Raw genomic sequence first — 20,523 nt, 5'->3', positions numbered from 1 at the left:
TTGTGTTTATTTTACTTTTTCCTTTCTTTATGTTTTTTAGTAATTTGAATTTGGGTTTACGACCAACTAATGTTGTTGAGGGTTTTTAAATCTATTTATATTATTTTATAAATAGAGTGTTTTGTAATTAGTGTGGTGAGGATAATATAGTTAAGCATTGTTAGAAGTAGTCCACGTGTCGTTTTTATAACAAAATTCGAGTATTTTTAATTAACAAAATCATCATCTCAAAGCAAAAACAACCAATGCAAATACAGCATAATGAACCATTTCCAACTGTTTCGCAAAGAATTAGAGGCGGCCTAAGGAAATTTCTACAATATTACATATGCACCTAATTTTCTATACATTCCTCCAATCAAAACCAAATAACAAATATCAATTCTGACATGTAATAGAGAAAAATAGGGTCTCAAATACATGTGTTAGATTTTAAATGAAAGTAGTATGTACTACTGATGTACTAAAGATGAGCTCCGGCCTAAGAGATTTGAAAGCTTTGATACCTCAATTTGATATCTAGAGACTTATCATCGCCTTAAAGGAAGAGTCACACCTCCTCCTCCTCTTCTTTTTTCTTATAAACCACGTAAATTTTTCATGAGAGACAATCATATTTGAATCAGAAATTTTTTTGCAAGACCTTATTTAGACAGAATCAAATATTTATCACTTGAAACCTTTTTTGGTTAAAAAATTATCAACCTCCTCCTTGGTTAGAGATTGGGTTAAAGATTCCACACTTGCATTTACAAGCACGTGATTAACTTAGTGAGGAGTTGTTTCAATTTAATTTATGGTCTCAAATTTGAGTTTTAATACATAACTGTGTTAAAATTTGATAAGAAGAATTTTGATGACTTTATAATTCTACCTTGGCTTGTATCCGGATTATAGTTGATAACCGAACACTGAATGATTTATGCCCAAAAAAAAAAAATTCCACACTTGCATCTTCATGGAAGACTCCCTCTATATTTATTTATTTTTCCTTCCCATCGTTGTTTGAATGAAATCTTCATTTTGTATTTGGATAGCCTAGCCTGCAGTACTAGAGATACAATTAAGAAGAAAAAGAAATAATAGATCGTATCAATGTGAGATCATATATATATGAGTCTACATATTTTCTCTAACTTTACTCTTGTAATTACCAATGGAATGAAATAAAATTACATCCTCGTATATAATATTTTAACTCAAAATCTTAAAGGATTGAATAAAGTTTTCTTCTCACTTATTTCTAATACGAACTTAACCTCATCATCGTCACATTTCCCCTCAAGTTTTATAGAAGAAGGATATTGTGACAACCAAGTTGTGTTACTACCAAGTGATTACCAATTAATCTCACTGTTAGATCGATTATGATGATCCAACGGTTTTATTTATTTTCATCTTTGTATGGTCTTAATTCCCATATTTAAAGTGAAAGCATTAAATATGGAAAATCATAATCATACAAAGGTGAAAATAAATATAAAGTATTAAATTTGGGGAATCATGACCATACAAAAATGGAAATAAATATAACCGTTGGATCAATATAATCGATCTAACGGTAAGATTGATTGGTAGTCACTTAGTAGTAACACAACTTGGTTGTCACAATATCCTTCCCCAGTTTTATATATATAAAAAAAAGTCTTTGAATGAAAAGAAGCTCAAAAAAGTCTTGGAAAAAGGATTTTTAGGGGAAAAAAATCTTTGATATAATTCTTTAAAGAATTAAATTTTTAAAAAATTTGGTAGTCATTAAGGTAGTGTTTGGTAGAAGATTTATTTTGGGATTGATGGGAAAGCGTAAGTAGATATTGGAAAATACCACGTTTGGTTCAGGTTTTTTTAAAAAATACTAGGCAAATAGGATAGATGAGAAAATGACTTTTGTGTTGATTTTTGGATGAAATTCACTGTTACAGAATACCACTTGAGATGTGGTATTTTGAAATAACCGGGGAAGTGAAAAAACAGGTGCGAAGTTTCTCCCGAACATAGATTTTGCAAATTTAAATAAATTTCTCTGGTAATATTTCGGTCAACCAAACAACTTTTTTTACATTTTCCTACCAAACTCACTTTCCAACAATTTCCCTAGTATTCAAAAAATTTCTTCTCAATCAAACGCCTCCTAAATGTTTTGTATGTAAAAAATATGGGTTTTATAATTCTCATGTTGAAGGAGAATTGAAATCTCATATTGTAGAGATAAAAAGTATGTGGGACCCATGTGTTAAAAAAAATTATATGTAGGACCCATGTCAGCACAGAAATCGAAGGGTGTGTAGGAAAATTGTAATTCTCATGTTAAATGAGAATTATAAACCCAAAAAATATTTACACTATACTTAAATATTTAAAATGTTTTAATTTTTTCTTTTACTTTTTTTAGTAAATTGTTCTTAACTATTTTCAAATTGAAGTCGACAATCATTACGGCAACAAGAAGAAGTTCCGTTTGACGTGAGCCTGTAAGGACATGCGTTGATTAAAAAAAGTGAGATTAATCTATTTTTATTAAATAATAAAACGTTGAGATTTGAGCCAGAGAAAGCTCTTCAAAATAGTATTCTTTAAGAACTCTACGTTGATCAGCATGGAATGGAAGCCTCATTTTGTTAAAAACCTTACTTTAATTACTCATTCATCTAACAATAAAGAAAAATTAAAAATGATTAAATTATATATTTGGATAGTCTCTACAGTTTATATCTCTTTTTTTATATTTTGTCTATCTATTTTTTTACAAATCAAATATTGTAATTATAATTTTTTGTAAAATAATCTGTGTTGTAAATACCAATTATAACTTCGTTAGTTTGTGGTCCACGACAAACATATGCTATTTATGGTGACATCGTTTATAAAGCCACATATGTTCAAATTGGGAGGGGAGAGAGGCCAAAGATTAGGGGGAATAGAAAGAGAGACATGGTCGCAGGATATGTAATATGAACACTATTTCGGTATTTTATATAATAGAATCTATACTCTGTCAAAGTTTAATCCAACACCGCCATTAAAACTGAATATAATTTCAGGTTTCCATTTTTATATTCAAACCGCATTTCAACTTAGGTATGTTGCAAGAACATATTCCATTTTTAGCGGCCAAATCGGGCAAACACTAAGCCATAGATTGCATTATACTGTCCTCAAGGTTTCGCATTTTGGTTTTGGAAAAAGGATAATGTTTCGTGGGACTAGTACTGTCTGGTCTTTCGTTACTTCCTATTTGTGGAATGAAAAATGCTCGGTAATCAAAAATATGGTAAGTTATATTCTAAGAGATTTATCACTTACACACATTTTTTGTCTGTAATTTTTTTTTTCCCTTACTTAAGTCCTACACACTTTTATATATATATGTGTGTGAAAAGTGTGTATTCTTTTGAAGAACACAAATTTATATCCTTTTAAGAGAGAGATAGATACAAAGAGGCATGTGTCCCACTAAAAAAATAAAGATGTGGGTTCCACTTTTTTTTTGTCTATTTCTTTCTTAAAAGAATCTAAGTTTGTGTCCTTTAAAAATACACATATTTTTTGATATATATATATATATATATATATATATATATATATATATATATATATATAGGAAAAGTGTTTGTGTGTGTATTGAAAATAAAATTATCTCTTATAATATGAAATATATTAATCTCATGACATGTGGCAAAAAAAACTAAATTAGTGATATTAGATTATTTTTAAATAAATTTGAACCAAGATACTAAGATTTAGTATGAAAGAGTTGAATAATTTGAATAAAGTCATAAATTTAAAGTTCAGTGTCATTATTATTTAAAAAAAAATTAGACCATCAAATATAATATTTTAAAAATATGTTCCTGTTGTTGTGCTAGTGAGCTTTGGAATAGTTAGCATATTATTACAAGTAAATTGCGTTCATGCATCGATAAGAAACTAAATTTAAATTTATCTTATCTCTTTTTTTACAAAAAATATTTCCATATAAATAAAAAAGTTATGGAATTTCTATTAATTTATCAGTATAATTTTTTCCAAGACTTGTGAGTTGTGACAATGTCTTGACATTTGAATACGAAAGTTTTATTTTTCATTGAACTTTAACTTATAAAAAATGTAATAAAATTTCGTAAATGTTTTTTTTTCTCTCTCTCTTCTAAATACCTCCATTAATGGTGTCAAATAACAAATAACAATTAATAGATTGATATTATATTTCAATCGAAAACCTTAAAATTAGAAATTTATAAGTCTTTCGCACTTATATAAATTTTTTTTTTTTTTTTTTTTTGGAAACAGCACTTATATAATTCTCACTCAACTTGTATATAACCAATAATTAATATTTACAACACAAATGGCCCTACGCGTATAAACAATTTGAGCTAAGTTTGGGAGTCAGCTATTGAATGCATGCATCTAATGGTACCTGCCAAGCCCACTGCAATTGGTTTGAAATTAGCACAAAATTGAGGAAGCAAAGGAAGCTTCCTTTGACTTACTTCTGAGAGACAAATCTATCCTCGGAGGTAATGCTATTCAAGAAAGGCTTTTACCGTCAAAATACACCTACAATTTGCTATGTGTGGCTAGGAAGAGAAAAGATGAGTGAGAGTTTTAAATTGACTAGAAATTTTAGGTTACATGTGACACTCTTAACCTTTGCATTTTCGTTTTGAACATGTCAAAAGCAGCTTAAAATTTTGCATGAATCTCTTTTTCGTAGGTTCTTGTTCAGAGACTCCAGTTGCAAAGCAAAAATTGATGATTTATTAACTTAAACTTCTTAATTATTTGATTCTTTACATAAATGAATTTGAGCTTTTTTTTTTGATAAAATAGATATATCTTTCATAAGATACAATTCTATTAGAACCGAAAACATTCATATTATGATCAGACTGGTAATTAAAGAAAATGATTATAAACCATATAAAGTTGAGTGCATGCACCACAACCGTGAGAAAGAATAAATTTATAATGCAATCCGTACACTAAAGATTCAGTGCAACTGCTATTTATTTTGTTACAAAGAGACCAAAAAAATCACATCAACCGAAAAAAAGAAAATTTAAATGACAGCAGAGATAATATATTTTGTCCATTGTGTCACAAAATAAATGACAATTTCACTAAATCCTGAGTGCATTAATTGCACTAAATATTTATTCCATGTGAAGGGAGACCACAAAAGTTCAAAATAACAAATAAGATAAATTCAGTAACTCACATGGAACAGTGATCATTGTGTCACTGTTCTCACACAAATTTACCTAAATGCTACGCTCCTGAACTAATTTTCCAAACTGCCACGCAGGCAAGGTCGCTTGCAGCAGTAGCGAACTATGCATGATGATATGTCAGGAAGCTGGTGGTGTCAGAGTTCGCTTCTGACACAGGCGACCTCTGTTTTTAACTAAGTTCGCCTACCATGTAGGCGACCTTCATTTTTTTTTTTTTAAATTTGATACTTGTTATCCACTGAAAATGTGACACGTCAGCAAACCGAGTTCGCCTGTGTCAGAAGCGAACTTGCCCCGTGGCAGATTGAGAACTAACACTGTTCGCGTGGCATTTAGGTAAAAAAGTTGGTGAACAGTGGCATTTTGGTCAGTTATCCTAACTCACATTGCAGACCAAATAATACGGATAACTAACCAAAATGCCACTGTTCACCAATTTTTTTACCTAAATGCCACGCGAACAGTGTTATTTCCCAATCTGCCACGGGGGCAAGTTCGCTTCTGACACAGGCGAACTCGATTTGCTAACGTGTCACATTTATAGTGGATAACAAGTATCAAATTTAAAAAAAAAATAAAGGTCGCCTACATGGTAGGCGAACTTAGTTAAAAACAGAGGTCGCCTGTGTCAGAAGCGAACTCTGACACCACCAGCTTCCTGATATATCATCATGCATAGTTCGCTACTGCTGCAAGTGACCTTGCCTGTGTGGCAGTTTGAAAAATTAGTTCAGGAGCGTGACATTTAGGTAAATTTGTGTGGGAACAGTGGCACAATGATCACTGTTCCAAATAATACTGAAATGACACCAATAGATAAATGAGATGAAGAGGCAGAGCATAAAAGTGAACAACAGAATTACCCATTAAGCGGTGATTAGCGTAAAAGTGGCACGGATGAGGAGAACTAGGGAAGGACTTATTAGATTAAAACAAGGGAGATTGTTTTATTTTGTAATAGGAGATTGTTTTCCCTTGTGAGTGATTAAATTTTGTGTTATTTTTTTTAAGAGTAAAATATATTTTGAATCCTTAACAAATATTACTAGGACCAATTTATTTTATTAGAAAAAATTGACTTATGATTTCTTTACAATTCAAAATAAATCCATATCAATTATTTTGAGGGACAAAGACTAATGTGTATCTTCTTTGAATTTCAGATAGACCATGATTTCCACTAACTAAATCTATTTTAAAGTTTAGAGATATATAAGTTAACTTTTTTTTTTCTAAAGAATTAAAATAGGTCTTGTAATTTTTATTAAAAATCCAAAAATATATATATTTTTTTAATAAGTAGTGGATCCATCACTTAATGTGTAGATGGTATGAAAAATATTAATTCACGTGACATGAGAATAGCAAAGCTCTTGAAACAAGCTAAAATTAATAATTAACTACCATAATCAGTTATTCATGCTCCCAGTGTGGTCGAATTGATAACGTTTACAAATAAATCTGACAAGCATATCCCTTAACAAAATCATAAAACTCAGGACAATTTGACCTAAATGAAAAGATAAAAATAATGGAATGTCATCGTTAGGAAGCAACGAGGAGGAGATCGTCATGTCAAAACAAATGAGCTGAAATAATATTAGAATTTAAGTGAAAGTATGGAATAGATAGAGAAAAAGAGAGTAGGAAAAGGTCATCCCCCCATAACCCAAAACGAGACCCATCAAAGGATCCTTATCAATAATCAACTCGGGGTCAGGTCATGCCTAAGACAAGAGGAAGTACCTCTCGAAAGCTTTGAAGAAAAAAGAAAAAAGGAAAGGCGGTGCAAGATTGAGCCAACCAATAATGCCCAATTTGCATTCGACATATATCCATCTCTATCTGTCTCATGTGTGATTGTGGACCCACTTTGCTCCAACCCAACCATCGGCGCCATTAGTCTTTACTTAGTTTCCAAGCTCACCAACCTTCTCTCTCTCTCTCTCTATATACCCTTTTCAATCTCTCACCACTCCGTAATAAAATCCCACATCTCCTTTCTCAAGTATACCCAATATATATAATAATAAACAAATCCAAACACCAAAAACCTCCCTATTCTCTCTATTTGCCTCGTCTGTGCTCTTTCCTTTCCTCTCATCGAATCTTCCTACTCTCTCTCTGTCTTTGGTCTCAACACACTCTTTTATTACAATAACCATCCAAAATCTAAACCCTGACCCAATCATAGAGACTCGGGATTGGTAAGCATAGAAAATTGAGAGATAAATCAAAAAGAAGAAGAAGAAGAAGAAGAAGAAAGCGATGAAAGGAGAATATGTAGAGCAACATGTTCCTAACAATGAAACGCCAACTATGTTCTCAAAGCTTCCCCAACAACAACAACAACAACAATCTCAACAACCTCAGCACCATTCATTTTCTCACAACCCTTTCCAACTCTCCGGGGAGGACGATAACCGCAATAGCGGCGGCGCCACCCCCATCACCGTGCAGAAGCCTAACTCCTCCGGCGACGGAGCCACCATTGAGGTCGTGAGGCGCCCTAGGGGTCGTCCACCCGGATCGAAAAACAAACCTAAGCCACCAGTTATCATAACCCGCGACCCCGAACCTACCATGAGCCCTTACATTCTCGAAGTTTCTGGCGGGAACGACGTCGTCGAAGCCATCGCACGGTTCAGTCGACGCAAGAACATGGGCCTCTGCATACTAACGGGTTCTGGAACAGTCGTTAACGTCACTCTCCGTCAACCCTCCACAACGCCTGGAGCCACCGTTACTTTTCACGGCCGTTTCGATATCCTCTCCGTATCCGCAACCTTCCTTCCCCAACAATCGGGTGCTTCGCCGATGGGTCCTAACGGATTTTCAATCTCTCTCGCCGGACCGCAGGGCCAGATCATTGGAGGGATTGTCGCCGGCGAATTGATGGCTGCGGGGACGGTGTTCGTGATAGCCGCTTCGTTCAACGACCCATCGTATCACAGGCTGCCGCCGGAAGAAGAGGCTCGAAACTCCGTCTCCGGCGGCGATGGACATTCACCGCCTGTCTCCGGTGGCGGCGGCGGCGAAAGTGGGCATGGCCCGGCGGAGTCGTGTGGAATGTCCATGTACAGCTGTCACTTGCCATTGGATGTGATTTGGGCTCCAACAGCAAGACCACCACCACCACCACCGTACTGATCAATCACATTGTTGTTTTGTGTTTCCTTAACTTCGTGTCTATTGTGAATCGTTTCTAGATGCTTTGTTGTTCTTTTTCTTGTTTTGTTTCCTGCTGTTTAATTAATTTTAGTTGAAATCTTGGTATTAGTTTAATTAGCTTCAGGTTATAAACAGAAACACTAGTTTAGAGTAGTGTTTAGTGATGTAGTTATATAATATAACTAGGCATGATGCATATTCAAGTTCTTTGTCAGCCGTTGTTCTTTATTGATTACTGTTTAGTTTGTTGGGTTATCTTTTTTTTTTTCTCTTAATGGAATTTTTGGGAACTAAAGTTGCAACTAGTTTTGGTTAATGCTTGTGAGGAAAGGAAACTCGAAATGCGTTGTGTTGTGGTTACCCTTTCTATATCAAGGTAGAGAATTGACCTTTCTCCTTTATATTTTTATAAAGTTCAACATGTGAATGTGGTAATATTTGGGTGGCTAGGTTGGTTGTTTTGGTTAGAATAGATTTTCCAACGTGGGTTTTGGTTGGACCGGGAAGGTGGCGTGAGAATCCAAGTATTGATTTGAAGTTTGAGAGCCTGAGAATATCTCTGTAGACTGTGATGGTCAGCAGTAGTGTGAAGAGACGTGCTGTTGGTGGATGATGATAACGTACGCTGAGGTAGCAGCAGCAGCAGCTGATAACTCTGCTACGCTGCTGCAAATATGAATGATGATGGGATGGGATGGGAAATGGAGTTAGTCCTTAGCATTCTTTGATTTGGATAAAAAAGGTGAATGGCAGTGAGAACGTGGCTAGGGTTGTGCCTGCTGACAGTTTCTTTTCAGCAACAGCGGTCGGTCACCTCTTGCCGCTGATTTTGCTTTGCTTTATCGAATAAGTTGTTGATAGCTCTTGAGAATACAACATCTTTCCCCGACTTTATTTCTCCATTTTCACTTTATATCTCTGATCTGTTTGTACTTTGTTTTGTCTACTTGTTATAGATAGGCCCCTCTGATTTGTAATTAAAGAGAGAGAGAAATTCTTGAACACTTGCTGCTCAGTGCACTGTGCTTCAACTTTATTGCATCATCGTGGGATCTTATTTACTAACGGTGGGCAATGGCACTAAAAGCACTATAAATATGATATTTTATGGGGGAAATGGTGTCACAAATTTATTTTATTTTATTTTTTAAAAGAGAGATAGACACACAGATGAGATTTATACATTTGTTTTTTTGTCTTTATTTTTTTAATGGGATTTATATTTCTTTTCTAAAAGTATTGAAGTTTTTGTTCTTTAAAAAGATATATATATATATATATATATTTCTATTTTATATTAGGTTTTGATTTTTTTTATGTTATAAAAAATAAAAATTATTTTATATATATATAATAGTGAAAATATTACTTCCATCTTGTACAAGTAGTTATTTCATTTTTTCTTCTAGAAAATTCCAACCTTCTTTTTTTTGCTTTTTTGCTTTAATGGTGAGCTTCACTTGGTTTCAATTTATGACATGAGAGAATTATTCTCGTATAAAATGAGAGTAATATTTTTTGGAAAATATTATTCTCTTCTTAAAAATCAGTTTTTCGCTGTAATGTAAACAATTTTTTAAATAATGCATTTTTGATGAATATGATTAAATTAAGAAAAATATAAGTATTATAGTGTAGGAATGGAAATTTTTGTCCTGCAATTGGTTATTAATTATGTATTAAAGGTAGTATATCATTAAAATATTAAAGTCGGTATGTGAAGGAGAGAGAAAAAATAGTTTTAATATTATAATTATATATTATTTTTAATACATAATTAAAAATAGTTGCAGAATATTTTGCAACGAAACATCCGACGAACCCTTAAATTGATAGTTATTTAGGCATGATATGCATTCGAGATTAGTCCCTTTATGTTTGAGGTTTAGAAATATTTTTTTGGTGCATCAAATGTATCATACATTTGTCCAAAAAAAGGTAAGAATTTGAAATTTAATGGGAAATACTTAAAAAAATTATGGATTAATTGAAAAGAAAATTTTCTCTTTTGACAAAAATATATACCCATTTACGGACATCTGATATTAAGAAGAAATTTCCAAGGTTTAGGAGAAATGGATCCTCTAATGTGGAAAAAAAACATGACATGGTCATGTGAGAAGATCACAATCATACAAAGGTAAATCAACGGTTATGATTTTGTAACTACCTATTTTAATATATTTTTTCTCTCCTCCCTTATTACTATTGATCTACCTTTGTATGGTTATGATTTCTCACATCACATGGTCATGTGATTTTTCACATTAAGGGTGTGTTTGGTACAAGAGAAATTTTTTGGTGACCGGGAATCATGATTAATAGGAATACAGTAGAAATTGAGTTTACTTGGAATCTTACGAAAGAGGTGTTTGGTTCGCCAAAATATTACCGGGAATATTGGATAAAAATTACTGATTCCATATTTGGTTTAGAACGAAATATGACTTGGAATATGGGGTTATTTTACAAAAATAACCCCAAACTATTTTTACTTTTGTAATTGATAGATTGGGTCTAGATTTTTATGTGTATTGGGGTATTTTTGTTTCAAAATTTATTGTTGTGCTTTCCCTTTACTTGATATTCTGATTGTTATTCCGAATTACCATGTTATTTTTGATAATCTGAATAGTGACTTTTCTTTATAAATCAAATTACCGGTAATCCTTGGATATCCAGAAATCGTAATTTATTCCTTCTACCAAACGTGGTAATTACATTTACCAAAAAAGGATTACTGGTAATCCTTTCCAAAAACTTGAAACAAACACCCCCTAAAGGATCCTTATCCAGGTTTAGGGTTTAGAGTTGTTATGTCGGTAATCGGTTGTGCATTATAAACATGTAGATTAATCCGCGTCAGCGGGGCTTGCTAATGTGTAATTGAGGTGCGGGATTAGTCTTGTCTAATTAACGGGAATGATTATATATTTGAATAGTTAATTATTTTGGTAAATATTTTTTAAAATTGTATTTGTGGAAAACAACGTTGACGTTAGTGTAATGACATATATATTGTCAGTAATTTACAATGTTTAAAATTTATATTTGAGATTTATTTGTTAATTTTTTAGGTCTTGAGATGTTTCCAATAGAAGGTTGACTTTTTTTAATGGTTCGGAATCTTTATGTGACAGTGTTATAGGTTTTGCCCTAGATCTGATGCAAGCAAATTATTCAAATCTTAATTTTAAAACTATCATCATTATTAGTTATTCATTTATAAATTTAATGATAATACAAAAAATCAAACTCATAAAATTTTTATTTTTCATTTACAACATTTTATAAACATTCATGAACTTCTTAATGTAATTTTAATTTTTTATCATATAATTTTAATTCACTTTAAATATGTTATTGTTATTATTTATCTTAGCGAAAACATAATTACGTTGAAGGCGCAGTTAATTGATTTATATCTTTTTCTCTAAGCATTCGAAAAATGTATACGTTATACGTATATATTTTTTTAGTTTTAATTGTAATTTATAAATCATTAATTAATTATTATTATAAATGGACAAATGATAAAATAGTACATTAATATTTAAGGGAAAAATATTAACAATGAGTATAATTTCAAGATTTGAATTAAATCTAACTAGTTGATAATTAATGAAAAATAAAAAGTGTTAATAACGTATTTTCAAATTTAAATCGAATCCAGCTTAATTAATCATAATCGTTAGTAACATTCAAATTTATAGCGAATCCAGCTTAATCATAATCAATGTTGAGTATGATAATAATTTGTGATATAAAAAGGAAAAACAAAGTAATTAATTAATTTTTTTAATTTGAATATTATTTATGCGTTAGTGGTGTAAAAAAATAGTTCAATGCATAAAAATATTATTTTTATTATTAAATTTGCATACTTTATCTGATAGTCTTTGTTATAATAACAAATTTTAAGGGGGGGAAATAGTCACGTAAAAGACGCACAAAACTGAAGGGAGATGAATGAAATACGATTTCTTGCAATCACTTTTGAATAAATTAAATCTTTTTATGGTTATTTACCAAAAATAATTACAAGAGTTTTTTTTTTACTAATAGTGGATTCGCCCCAAGAAGATAATTAAGATGGGTTAACTCCAAAAAAAAAAAAAAAACTCACGAATAATTTTTTAATTTTTTAAATTCAAATAAAGAATAACATGCCTATTATTGCGTAGGGAGATCCAGTTAAAAGCATGCATCATGCATGAGAATATGAACAGTTGGATCGCGGGCATTGAAGTTCGCAATGATCAATTTGGTAGCATAAAAATATATTTTGAAGTAGCTTAAAATTTGTATAAATGTCAGAAATATTTTTCGCAGTTTAAGAAAAGAGAGAAAGGATAAGATAAAACATCATACTACGACTTTATATGTAGCTAGCAAGACAAGACCAATTGACCATAGACACAAAAATGGATGTCAGAAATATAAAGTTTGAAGACAAATTATTCCAAGTAAGATTATTCGGACTAAGGTAAAATACTATAAAATTCACACTCTCCTTCCTTTAAAGCGGTCTGCGCTTCTTTTTTTGACCACCTTCCACATTTTTAATCCATGCGCTCTTTTTCTAAGTAACATTATTTTCTTTTCAAATTTAACTTTTTGTATTTAAACTCATATAAACTAATAGTATCTAAATATAATTAATATTATCAGCTGAACAGCCGAATCATACAAGAGACTATATATCCTCGTTTAAATCATAACTTCATGCTTTAATCAATATCTTAAAGAAGTGTGGGATCCTCTAAGATCGTTGCCCCCTCACTACCAAATCAAATATTTTGAACCCATTTTGGGAATGCCACTAAACCTAATGATTCGTGTTCTCGTTTTATATTTGACCATGCTGCTTCTGTGTCGATCGACGCAAGATTTATCCATTTAGTTTGTAGCATTAATTCTACATTTATGAAACCAATTTTAGCTTAATTCTATATGTATATATAATATTACTTCTCTAATATAAAATTCATGGGCACATAGATACTTTCAACTAGAGAAAGAATAGAAAGGGGACAAGAAAAGGAATTAAATGAAGGAAGAAATCTTCTCTTTTGAATGTGAGTGATAATGATATGTATCCAATGTGCATGAAATATTGTTATGCTAGGCGATATATAGGTGTGGCCATTAGCAAAAATCCAATTGGCTTTGTGCTCATTGCCCCCACAGTTGCTGCACATGACATGCATCTTATCCTCAATCGCCTCTATCCTTGGCTTTGACCGACCCTTGTTTATTTCCGTATGTGCCTTCTTTGTTTGCTAATAAAGACTAGTCCTTGTTTGTTGCCCCTGCATGCATGTATCCTTCATGCTACATTTAATATTTCTTAAGTAACTGAAATAATTCAATAATAATTAATAAATACTGTTTTTCACCCTAACTTATACTATAATCACACACGTTACCAAAATTCTATAAATTAATTAATATAAAAAAAATACTGTCAATTGTGGATCTCAGATGTTCGATTACCCTTTTGAAAACTGATATTAAGAATATAATTTAAAGGTTTGGTTTTTAAGTTTTTCACAGAAACATTCATGATGGTTGAATAATCAGAGTTCAAGTTCATTGAATCGGAATTCATTGACCTGTGGCATAAATAAAGTGGGGACACTGCGGTGAGGTAGACCTTATCTGTCCACGACTAGACAATACATGCCCAGCAGTTTTTTTTCCCACAAAATAAAAAGGATATTTGACCTCATATAACGATGAAGTGGATAACTTACCCAACCCAAGTATAGAACACCGACACGCACACACACACCGTATAATTTATTTATTTTTGGTAAACCATAACGCATATATAATATTGCCCTAAAATCAAACTCAAATCTTAATTTTGTAAGAGTTGACTAGCTAACTTAACTAGACTACTCGTTTACTAATAGTCATATATTTTAAAGTTAAAATTTGATCAAAACATAAAATTTAAATTTTATCAAATTACAGCTTATATTTACAGACACAAAGTTAAGGTTGCGGCTCCATTTCTCCGAAGATGTTAGCAAGCAACCTTATTTGACTATGTATGTTAAATTAAAAACAGACGAGACTTCAAGGGATCAAACGATTGAAGCAGCTTGTGGAGGGTTTCTTCGTGATCACAAGGAAATTTGGCTAAGGGCAAGAATTGATCAATGTGCTGCTTTACAAGCGAAACTATAGAATGTGTTAAAGAGGTTGGAGTTTGCTTGGGAGACAGGTTAGACAAATATTTTGGTTGAAAGTGACTATCAAACAATCATTTATATTGTTTTCTAAAGAAGGCAATGAAGCTCGTGAGTCCCACCTAGTGACTCGAATACGAGCTTTTGTTAATCGTTAATGGAGTGTTCGTTTACGCATATTCTTCGGGAGGACAACCAGCGCGTAGATTGATTGACAAACTATCTGTTGTTGCACCTGGAGTTACTTGATAAAGCTCACTTCTCTGCAATCCCCTTCCCCCCTCCCCCCAACGACTATGGTGTCATCTTCAGGCTAATAGGAAGGACGTGATTTTTACTAGATGTGCACAGACTCGCTAGGAGCTTTCCTCTCAAAGTTTTCTGTTTTACTTTTTCTTCACTTTTTTTTTTTTGGAGTTACCCAACCCTAATTATCTCTTTGAGACGAGTTGGCTCCCTCCGGTATTCCCACGAGCTTCGACTCTTTGAGCCGGCTATAGGACTAATCCGGAGTGCGGGGGAACAGTGATGGCTAAAGGTTCAGCCCTCTCCCCAAGAATGCATTCAGCGAGAATCGAACACATATCCAACCCCACTAACTCAGCGCCAAGTTACCAACTGAGCTGCACCCATCGGGTCTTTTTCTTCACTTTTTATCTTTACTTCAATGTATAAATTTTTTTTATCAAATTAGTTACCTATAAAAATTGGATGCAATGATAAACAAGTCACAAGAAAGAAAACTAAAGTTCAAATTCTTAAAGTCTACGTATTTTATCTTTTTGATACACTAAGTGTGTATTGTATTTTTATATTTTCATTCAAGTATTTTTTTAAAGTAAGAATAAATTCATTTGAAAATTTATTAATTTGTTTCAAATAAAAATTTTCAATATTAAAAATATTATATTTGAAACTGACCCGTATAACGTACAGTGAGATAACTAATTTATTTTACGATATTGTGTAATAGCAGTTTAATCATTCTCTTTTGCTAAATCATTATTTAAATGTCCACGCTTGGTCTTTTTATTTGTAATATGAATGACAGTTTGAGAAAATATGATTATAAATCTTCAATTAAGATGTTATGGATTAAAATATTATAAATTTGCACATTTAAACCCAATTTAATTTCAGAATGTAAATAGTAAATTAACTCAAGTTCAATTTTTTTGGTGAATAAATGAGAAATTATATTAAATTTAATTAAAATATCTAATTAACTAACTAATAATTAATATAGACTTATCATGATTTTTAAGATAATATATTTGATGCCCTCAATTCACTTCTTGACTTGTTACTTTTTTCTTTTCTCGCTCCGTGATAGATAAGCCCTTAGGCCTCTCTATAACAAAATATATATATATATATATATATATATATATATATATATATATATATATATGAGTCAGGATCATTTTACACCAGTATAAGTTACACACTCTATCTTGACTATTGATTCCATTTATATTTAAGGGCTCTTATTTTTTTGTAATGTGAGCCATTATATACAAGAGTATCATTGATCAAGATTGAGTGTAAGACTTCTAATTCTTACACTGGTGTAAAAATATCCTGCCCCCTATATATATATATATATATATATATATATATATATATATATATATATATATATAGATTTTTTTCCTTTTTTGTGTTTAATTTAGTCTTTATTTCTGTAACATTCATTTGATCTCTCAATTATTTGATTACATTTTAATATTTTGTTTATGATACATTTTTATCAAACTATTTCTTGGGTACATTATTTAAATTGTTTTATTAAATACAGCAAATCACTGTCTAACAAATTAACTTGGATGAAAGTTTATTTTTAAGGATAACGGACGTTTGATGTAATTTATAAATTGTGTGTCTAACAATATTAAATAATATATACGAACTTAAATTCTAATGGTTTAGTTGTGAACTCTGTTTGCGACTTTGCGGCAACAAAACATATTTCAGCCGAAAAGATAAAATGTCAGCTACGTATCGGACGAGTGATTTAAAGTTTAAACAAAGATTTTATTTATTTCAATTTGTCCCTCTGTTGCTACTTTCTTCGACAGAACTCTCAACCCAAAGGGTTTTTGTAAGCCACAATGTTATTGGGGCGGCAAGTAGGGACACTGAACAAAGTGTCATGTTTGGACAAAAAAAATTATCAGATTGCTATGTTAATAGTAAATTTTGTCAAAATGTCACGTGGCATAATTCGCTACACAGTTTAGCGAATTATGCATGCAAGTAATTCGCTACATAGTGTAGCGAAATATGCCACGTCAGAATGCACAGAACCAAAAATGTCACATGTCAAATTTTGAGAAATTCGCCTATGTCAAATTTTGACATGTGACATTTTTGGTTCTGTGCATTCTGACGTGGCATATTTCGCTACACTGTGTAGCGAATTATGCCGCGTGACATTTTGACAAAATTTACTGTTGGCGTGACAGTCTGATAATTTTTTTTGTCCAAACGTGACAAAATGGTCACGGTTCCGTGCAAGTAACCACTGACTTTCTACATCTTGTTCTTTTTTTATATATATTTTTATTTTTATTTCCCCTTTCCACATTTTCTTTACAGCTCGTGTTCTAGAATTGATCGGCATGCAAATCTTTGCTGCTCTTTCTTTGCTGCTCTAATGTTACACAAGCGTGATAACTTTCTTCATTACAATGAATTGGATTTTTTCCTCTTTCATTTTCAGCAAAAGAAGAACAAATTGGGTAATAAAAGTAATGCACGCCTAAGAAAGAAGAGAACATAATGTAATTAGGACTGCCATCAAATTACTCAAACATTTATTCTCCTTTGTCTCGTAATTCAGTTCTCTTTAGAATAAAGAAAACACACTCATTCATCCCTCATTTGTTTTAAGACTAACACGCCACTATCGTAAGAGGGGGGGAGTACACGACTAGCTTGCTGCTTGTAGAGTGTAATCAAAAATATTTTTTGAGGGGAAAAAGTTTCAAATTAATTAAAAAAACTTTCTTTTGTGTCAATTAATTTTTATTTAATTATTTTTAACAACTCAAACTGAACTAATCTGATTAATTTTGTGTTAGATCAGGTTGGGTCATCGGATTGGCATTTTTTAATGGGTTCGCTTTTTATGCAGTTACTGCAGATAAGTTATATGCAGTAGCCAGTAAGTCCAATACGATGTCGTTTTGGGGCGGAAATCATGGTGTTTTTGTAATTTTAATTTATTTCAGGTTATCATAGTCTTTATATTTATAATTTTTTAATATTTCAAATGCAGATAACTTATCTACAGTAACTGCAGAAATATTTTTCTGTTTTTTAATAAAACTAATATAACAAAAACTAAAATAATATGTACTTGGTGGATTTTTTATTTAGATATTATTACAATAATTATCTTGAGGGAAGTCAATCCCTTGATATTTCTATAAACTTCAACTCTTTAAGTTATTTATAAGATTAATCCAAGTCGGGATTTATGAAAGGGTACACATCATGTGAAAAGCTCAAATAATATACTTAACATTTTTCTACTAGTATTTGAAGTTTTTAAAACAATAAAATTTATCTTTTTTTAAAAAAAATTATCTCTTTTCAATTAAGAAAAATAATTAATTTTTTTAGGGTTTTCATAACAATAACTGTATAAAAGAGATTGAGAAACAAAATTATCTCCTATGCACATATAAAGGTGTGTGGGACCATGTCTTCTTTGTCTTTCTCTTCTCTTCACATGGCCCCGCATACTTTTATTTATGTGTAAAAAATAATTTTATCTCCTACAACATAAGAAATATTAATATCATTAATCTATCAATGAATACAAAATAATATGTCAGTTGACATATATAACAAAAATCCAAATTTAGAAAAAGAAAAATATATGTCACATATAAAATTATAATATCAGACAATATTTTCTACTCAATATATTGGTAACTATTTAATATTAAAATAGTATATTTAATTACAATAAATCTTCTTTCATAAACATGAATACCAAAATTTTAATATTCTTATGGATTTAAATATATTAAACTTATGAATAATTTTAAAATAATATATATATATATATAATAGTTTAAATAATATTTTATATGTTATAATATTGTATTTTTGTTACATAATCATATCATTATCTGAAAACTAAAGTTAAATAAATGAAAGAGTATGGAAACGGGGGAGAGTGAGAGGTTTTTTTTTTAATTTAAATTTTAAATAAAAAATACTTTTTTTAATTAAAAGAACTATAATTTAAAAGATCAAATATTTTCCAAAAATATATTTCAGTAATAAAATTTAAATTTTTGTTTACTATTTGATCTGAAATAAATATATTAAAGCTTATGTTAGATAATAATATAAATCGTTAAAAAGACCATCATTAAACACTTAAGATTTTGCTTTGAATTGGTTCTTTACATCCCACTTGTGAAGCCTTCACCATGAAGAAAGATATCTTAAGATAATATCTCAATCAACAAAGACTGCCGAGATAATTCTGCAAAACTAATCAAACCACCTACAACAAGGACCAATTGAAATAGCTTTCTGCCTTAACACTTGCAGAGGCATCTCCCAAAACTGGTCATTCCCTCCACAATAAATATAAATGTGCTACATGAAAAATCTCCTTACACAAAATCTGATTTGAGTGTTATTACAAAAAAAAATAAAAAAAATCTGATTTGAGTGTCAAAGTATCTTGCAGGTACACGACCTATCATATTTCAGTGAAAACTCATGAATTAAAGCTGTATCAAATCATTTGTATACAAGAAAATTATCATGTTCATCTCTAGTAAAATTGATTCTGATCCCTATTAGTTTTTTTTATTAGCGTCAATATTTTAAAACTTATTCTTCTAACATATAATCAAGGCACGTTATATATCGGCAAAAAAATATTCTCCAAGATAATTTAATTTTCGAACTTAATCGTGTATATGACTACCAATACAAACGATAATGTATATTCTAAAAATGATTTGATTATTGATTATTATAATATGTACATCTCTTGGTTGATAATAATTTTCTAAATTTAAATCGACTAATTTTCCACCATCGAAGTACAAAATAAAGTTCATGTGGGTGGGGCTCATGGGAGTGAAATTTGTTGGAAGTTGTTCCTTCTTTAATACTTGGCTCAAGTACCAAGAGGTTGGAACTCTCCACTTTTGGTGCAAGGCTCAAGGGTCGTAACCTTTGGGTGGTTCAATGTCTCTCCATAAATGATGGTGCAAGGCTCAAGGGTCATTAATGAAGGTGCAAGACTCAAGTGACACATCCTTTGAGTGGTTCAATGTCTGTCTAGAACCATCTCCCTCCCCTATATAAGTATGTAGTGTGAGGTTGAGTGATGATGTGAGAAAAATGAGAAAAAGAATCTGAATACCTCTAGAGAGAAGTTTGAGTGAGACCTCTTTATTGAAGTTTGATATTACCACCATACTTGGTGATGTTTGATTGTACCTCTAATGAAAGGCTAGGGATGTTCGATTGTTATAACTCATTATTCTTATAGAGGAAGTTTGATTCTGGACTAGTGTCCCGTGGGTTTTTACTTCTTCACATTGGAGAAGGTTTTTCCACGTTAAACAAATTGCTTGTGTTCTTCTCCATCTGCTCCTCTTGCATTTTTTGTTTCGCTTCCGCAATTAACTTGAGGGTCCGATTTGACCCAACAGTGGTATCAGAGTCCGAGTTCGACGGGTTCTGAAGGTGACAAGATGGAGACTAGTGGAATCTCACATAATGGAGACATGTTCAAGCTGACCGCAGACAACTTTACTTATTGGAGACCGATGATGGAAGATCATCTTTACTGCAAAGATTTACATGAGCCCATTATCCTTGAAGAAAGACCGGCAGGCAAAATCGATAAGGAGTGAGAGATTCTGAGTCGTAAGGTGTAG

The 20,523-nt window shown here is 31.5% G+C and overlaps 1 protein-coding gene across 1 annotated transcript; it reads left to right on the top strand.

Moving 5' to 3' along the window:
* Positions 1 to 7,502: 7,502 nt before the first annotated feature.
* Positions 7,503 to 8,384, top strand: LOC133314611 (AT-hook motif nuclear-localized protein 17). Its single transcript, XM_061516110.1, has one exon. The coding sequence runs from the start codon at positions 7,503 to 7,505 to the stop codon at positions 8,382 to 8,384; it is 882 nt and encodes a 293-aa protein (XP_061372094.1).
* The last annotated feature ends 12,139 nt before the right edge of the window (positions 8,385 to 20,523 follow it).

The sequence above is a fragment of the Gastrolobium bilobum genome, unplaced genomic scaffold, assembly GCF_033153095.1.
Source record: "Gastrolobium bilobum isolate Gb01-03AN ecotype WA unplaced genomic scaffold, APGP_CSIRO_Gbil_v1 utg24763, whole genome shotgun sequence".
NCBI classification, from domain to species: Eukaryota; Viridiplantae; Streptophyta; class Magnoliopsida; order Fabales; family Fabaceae; genus Gastrolobium; species Gastrolobium bilobum.
The sequence above is the reverse complement of the archived record's forward strand: the minus strand, read 5'-3'. Positions and strand labels throughout refer to the sequence as shown.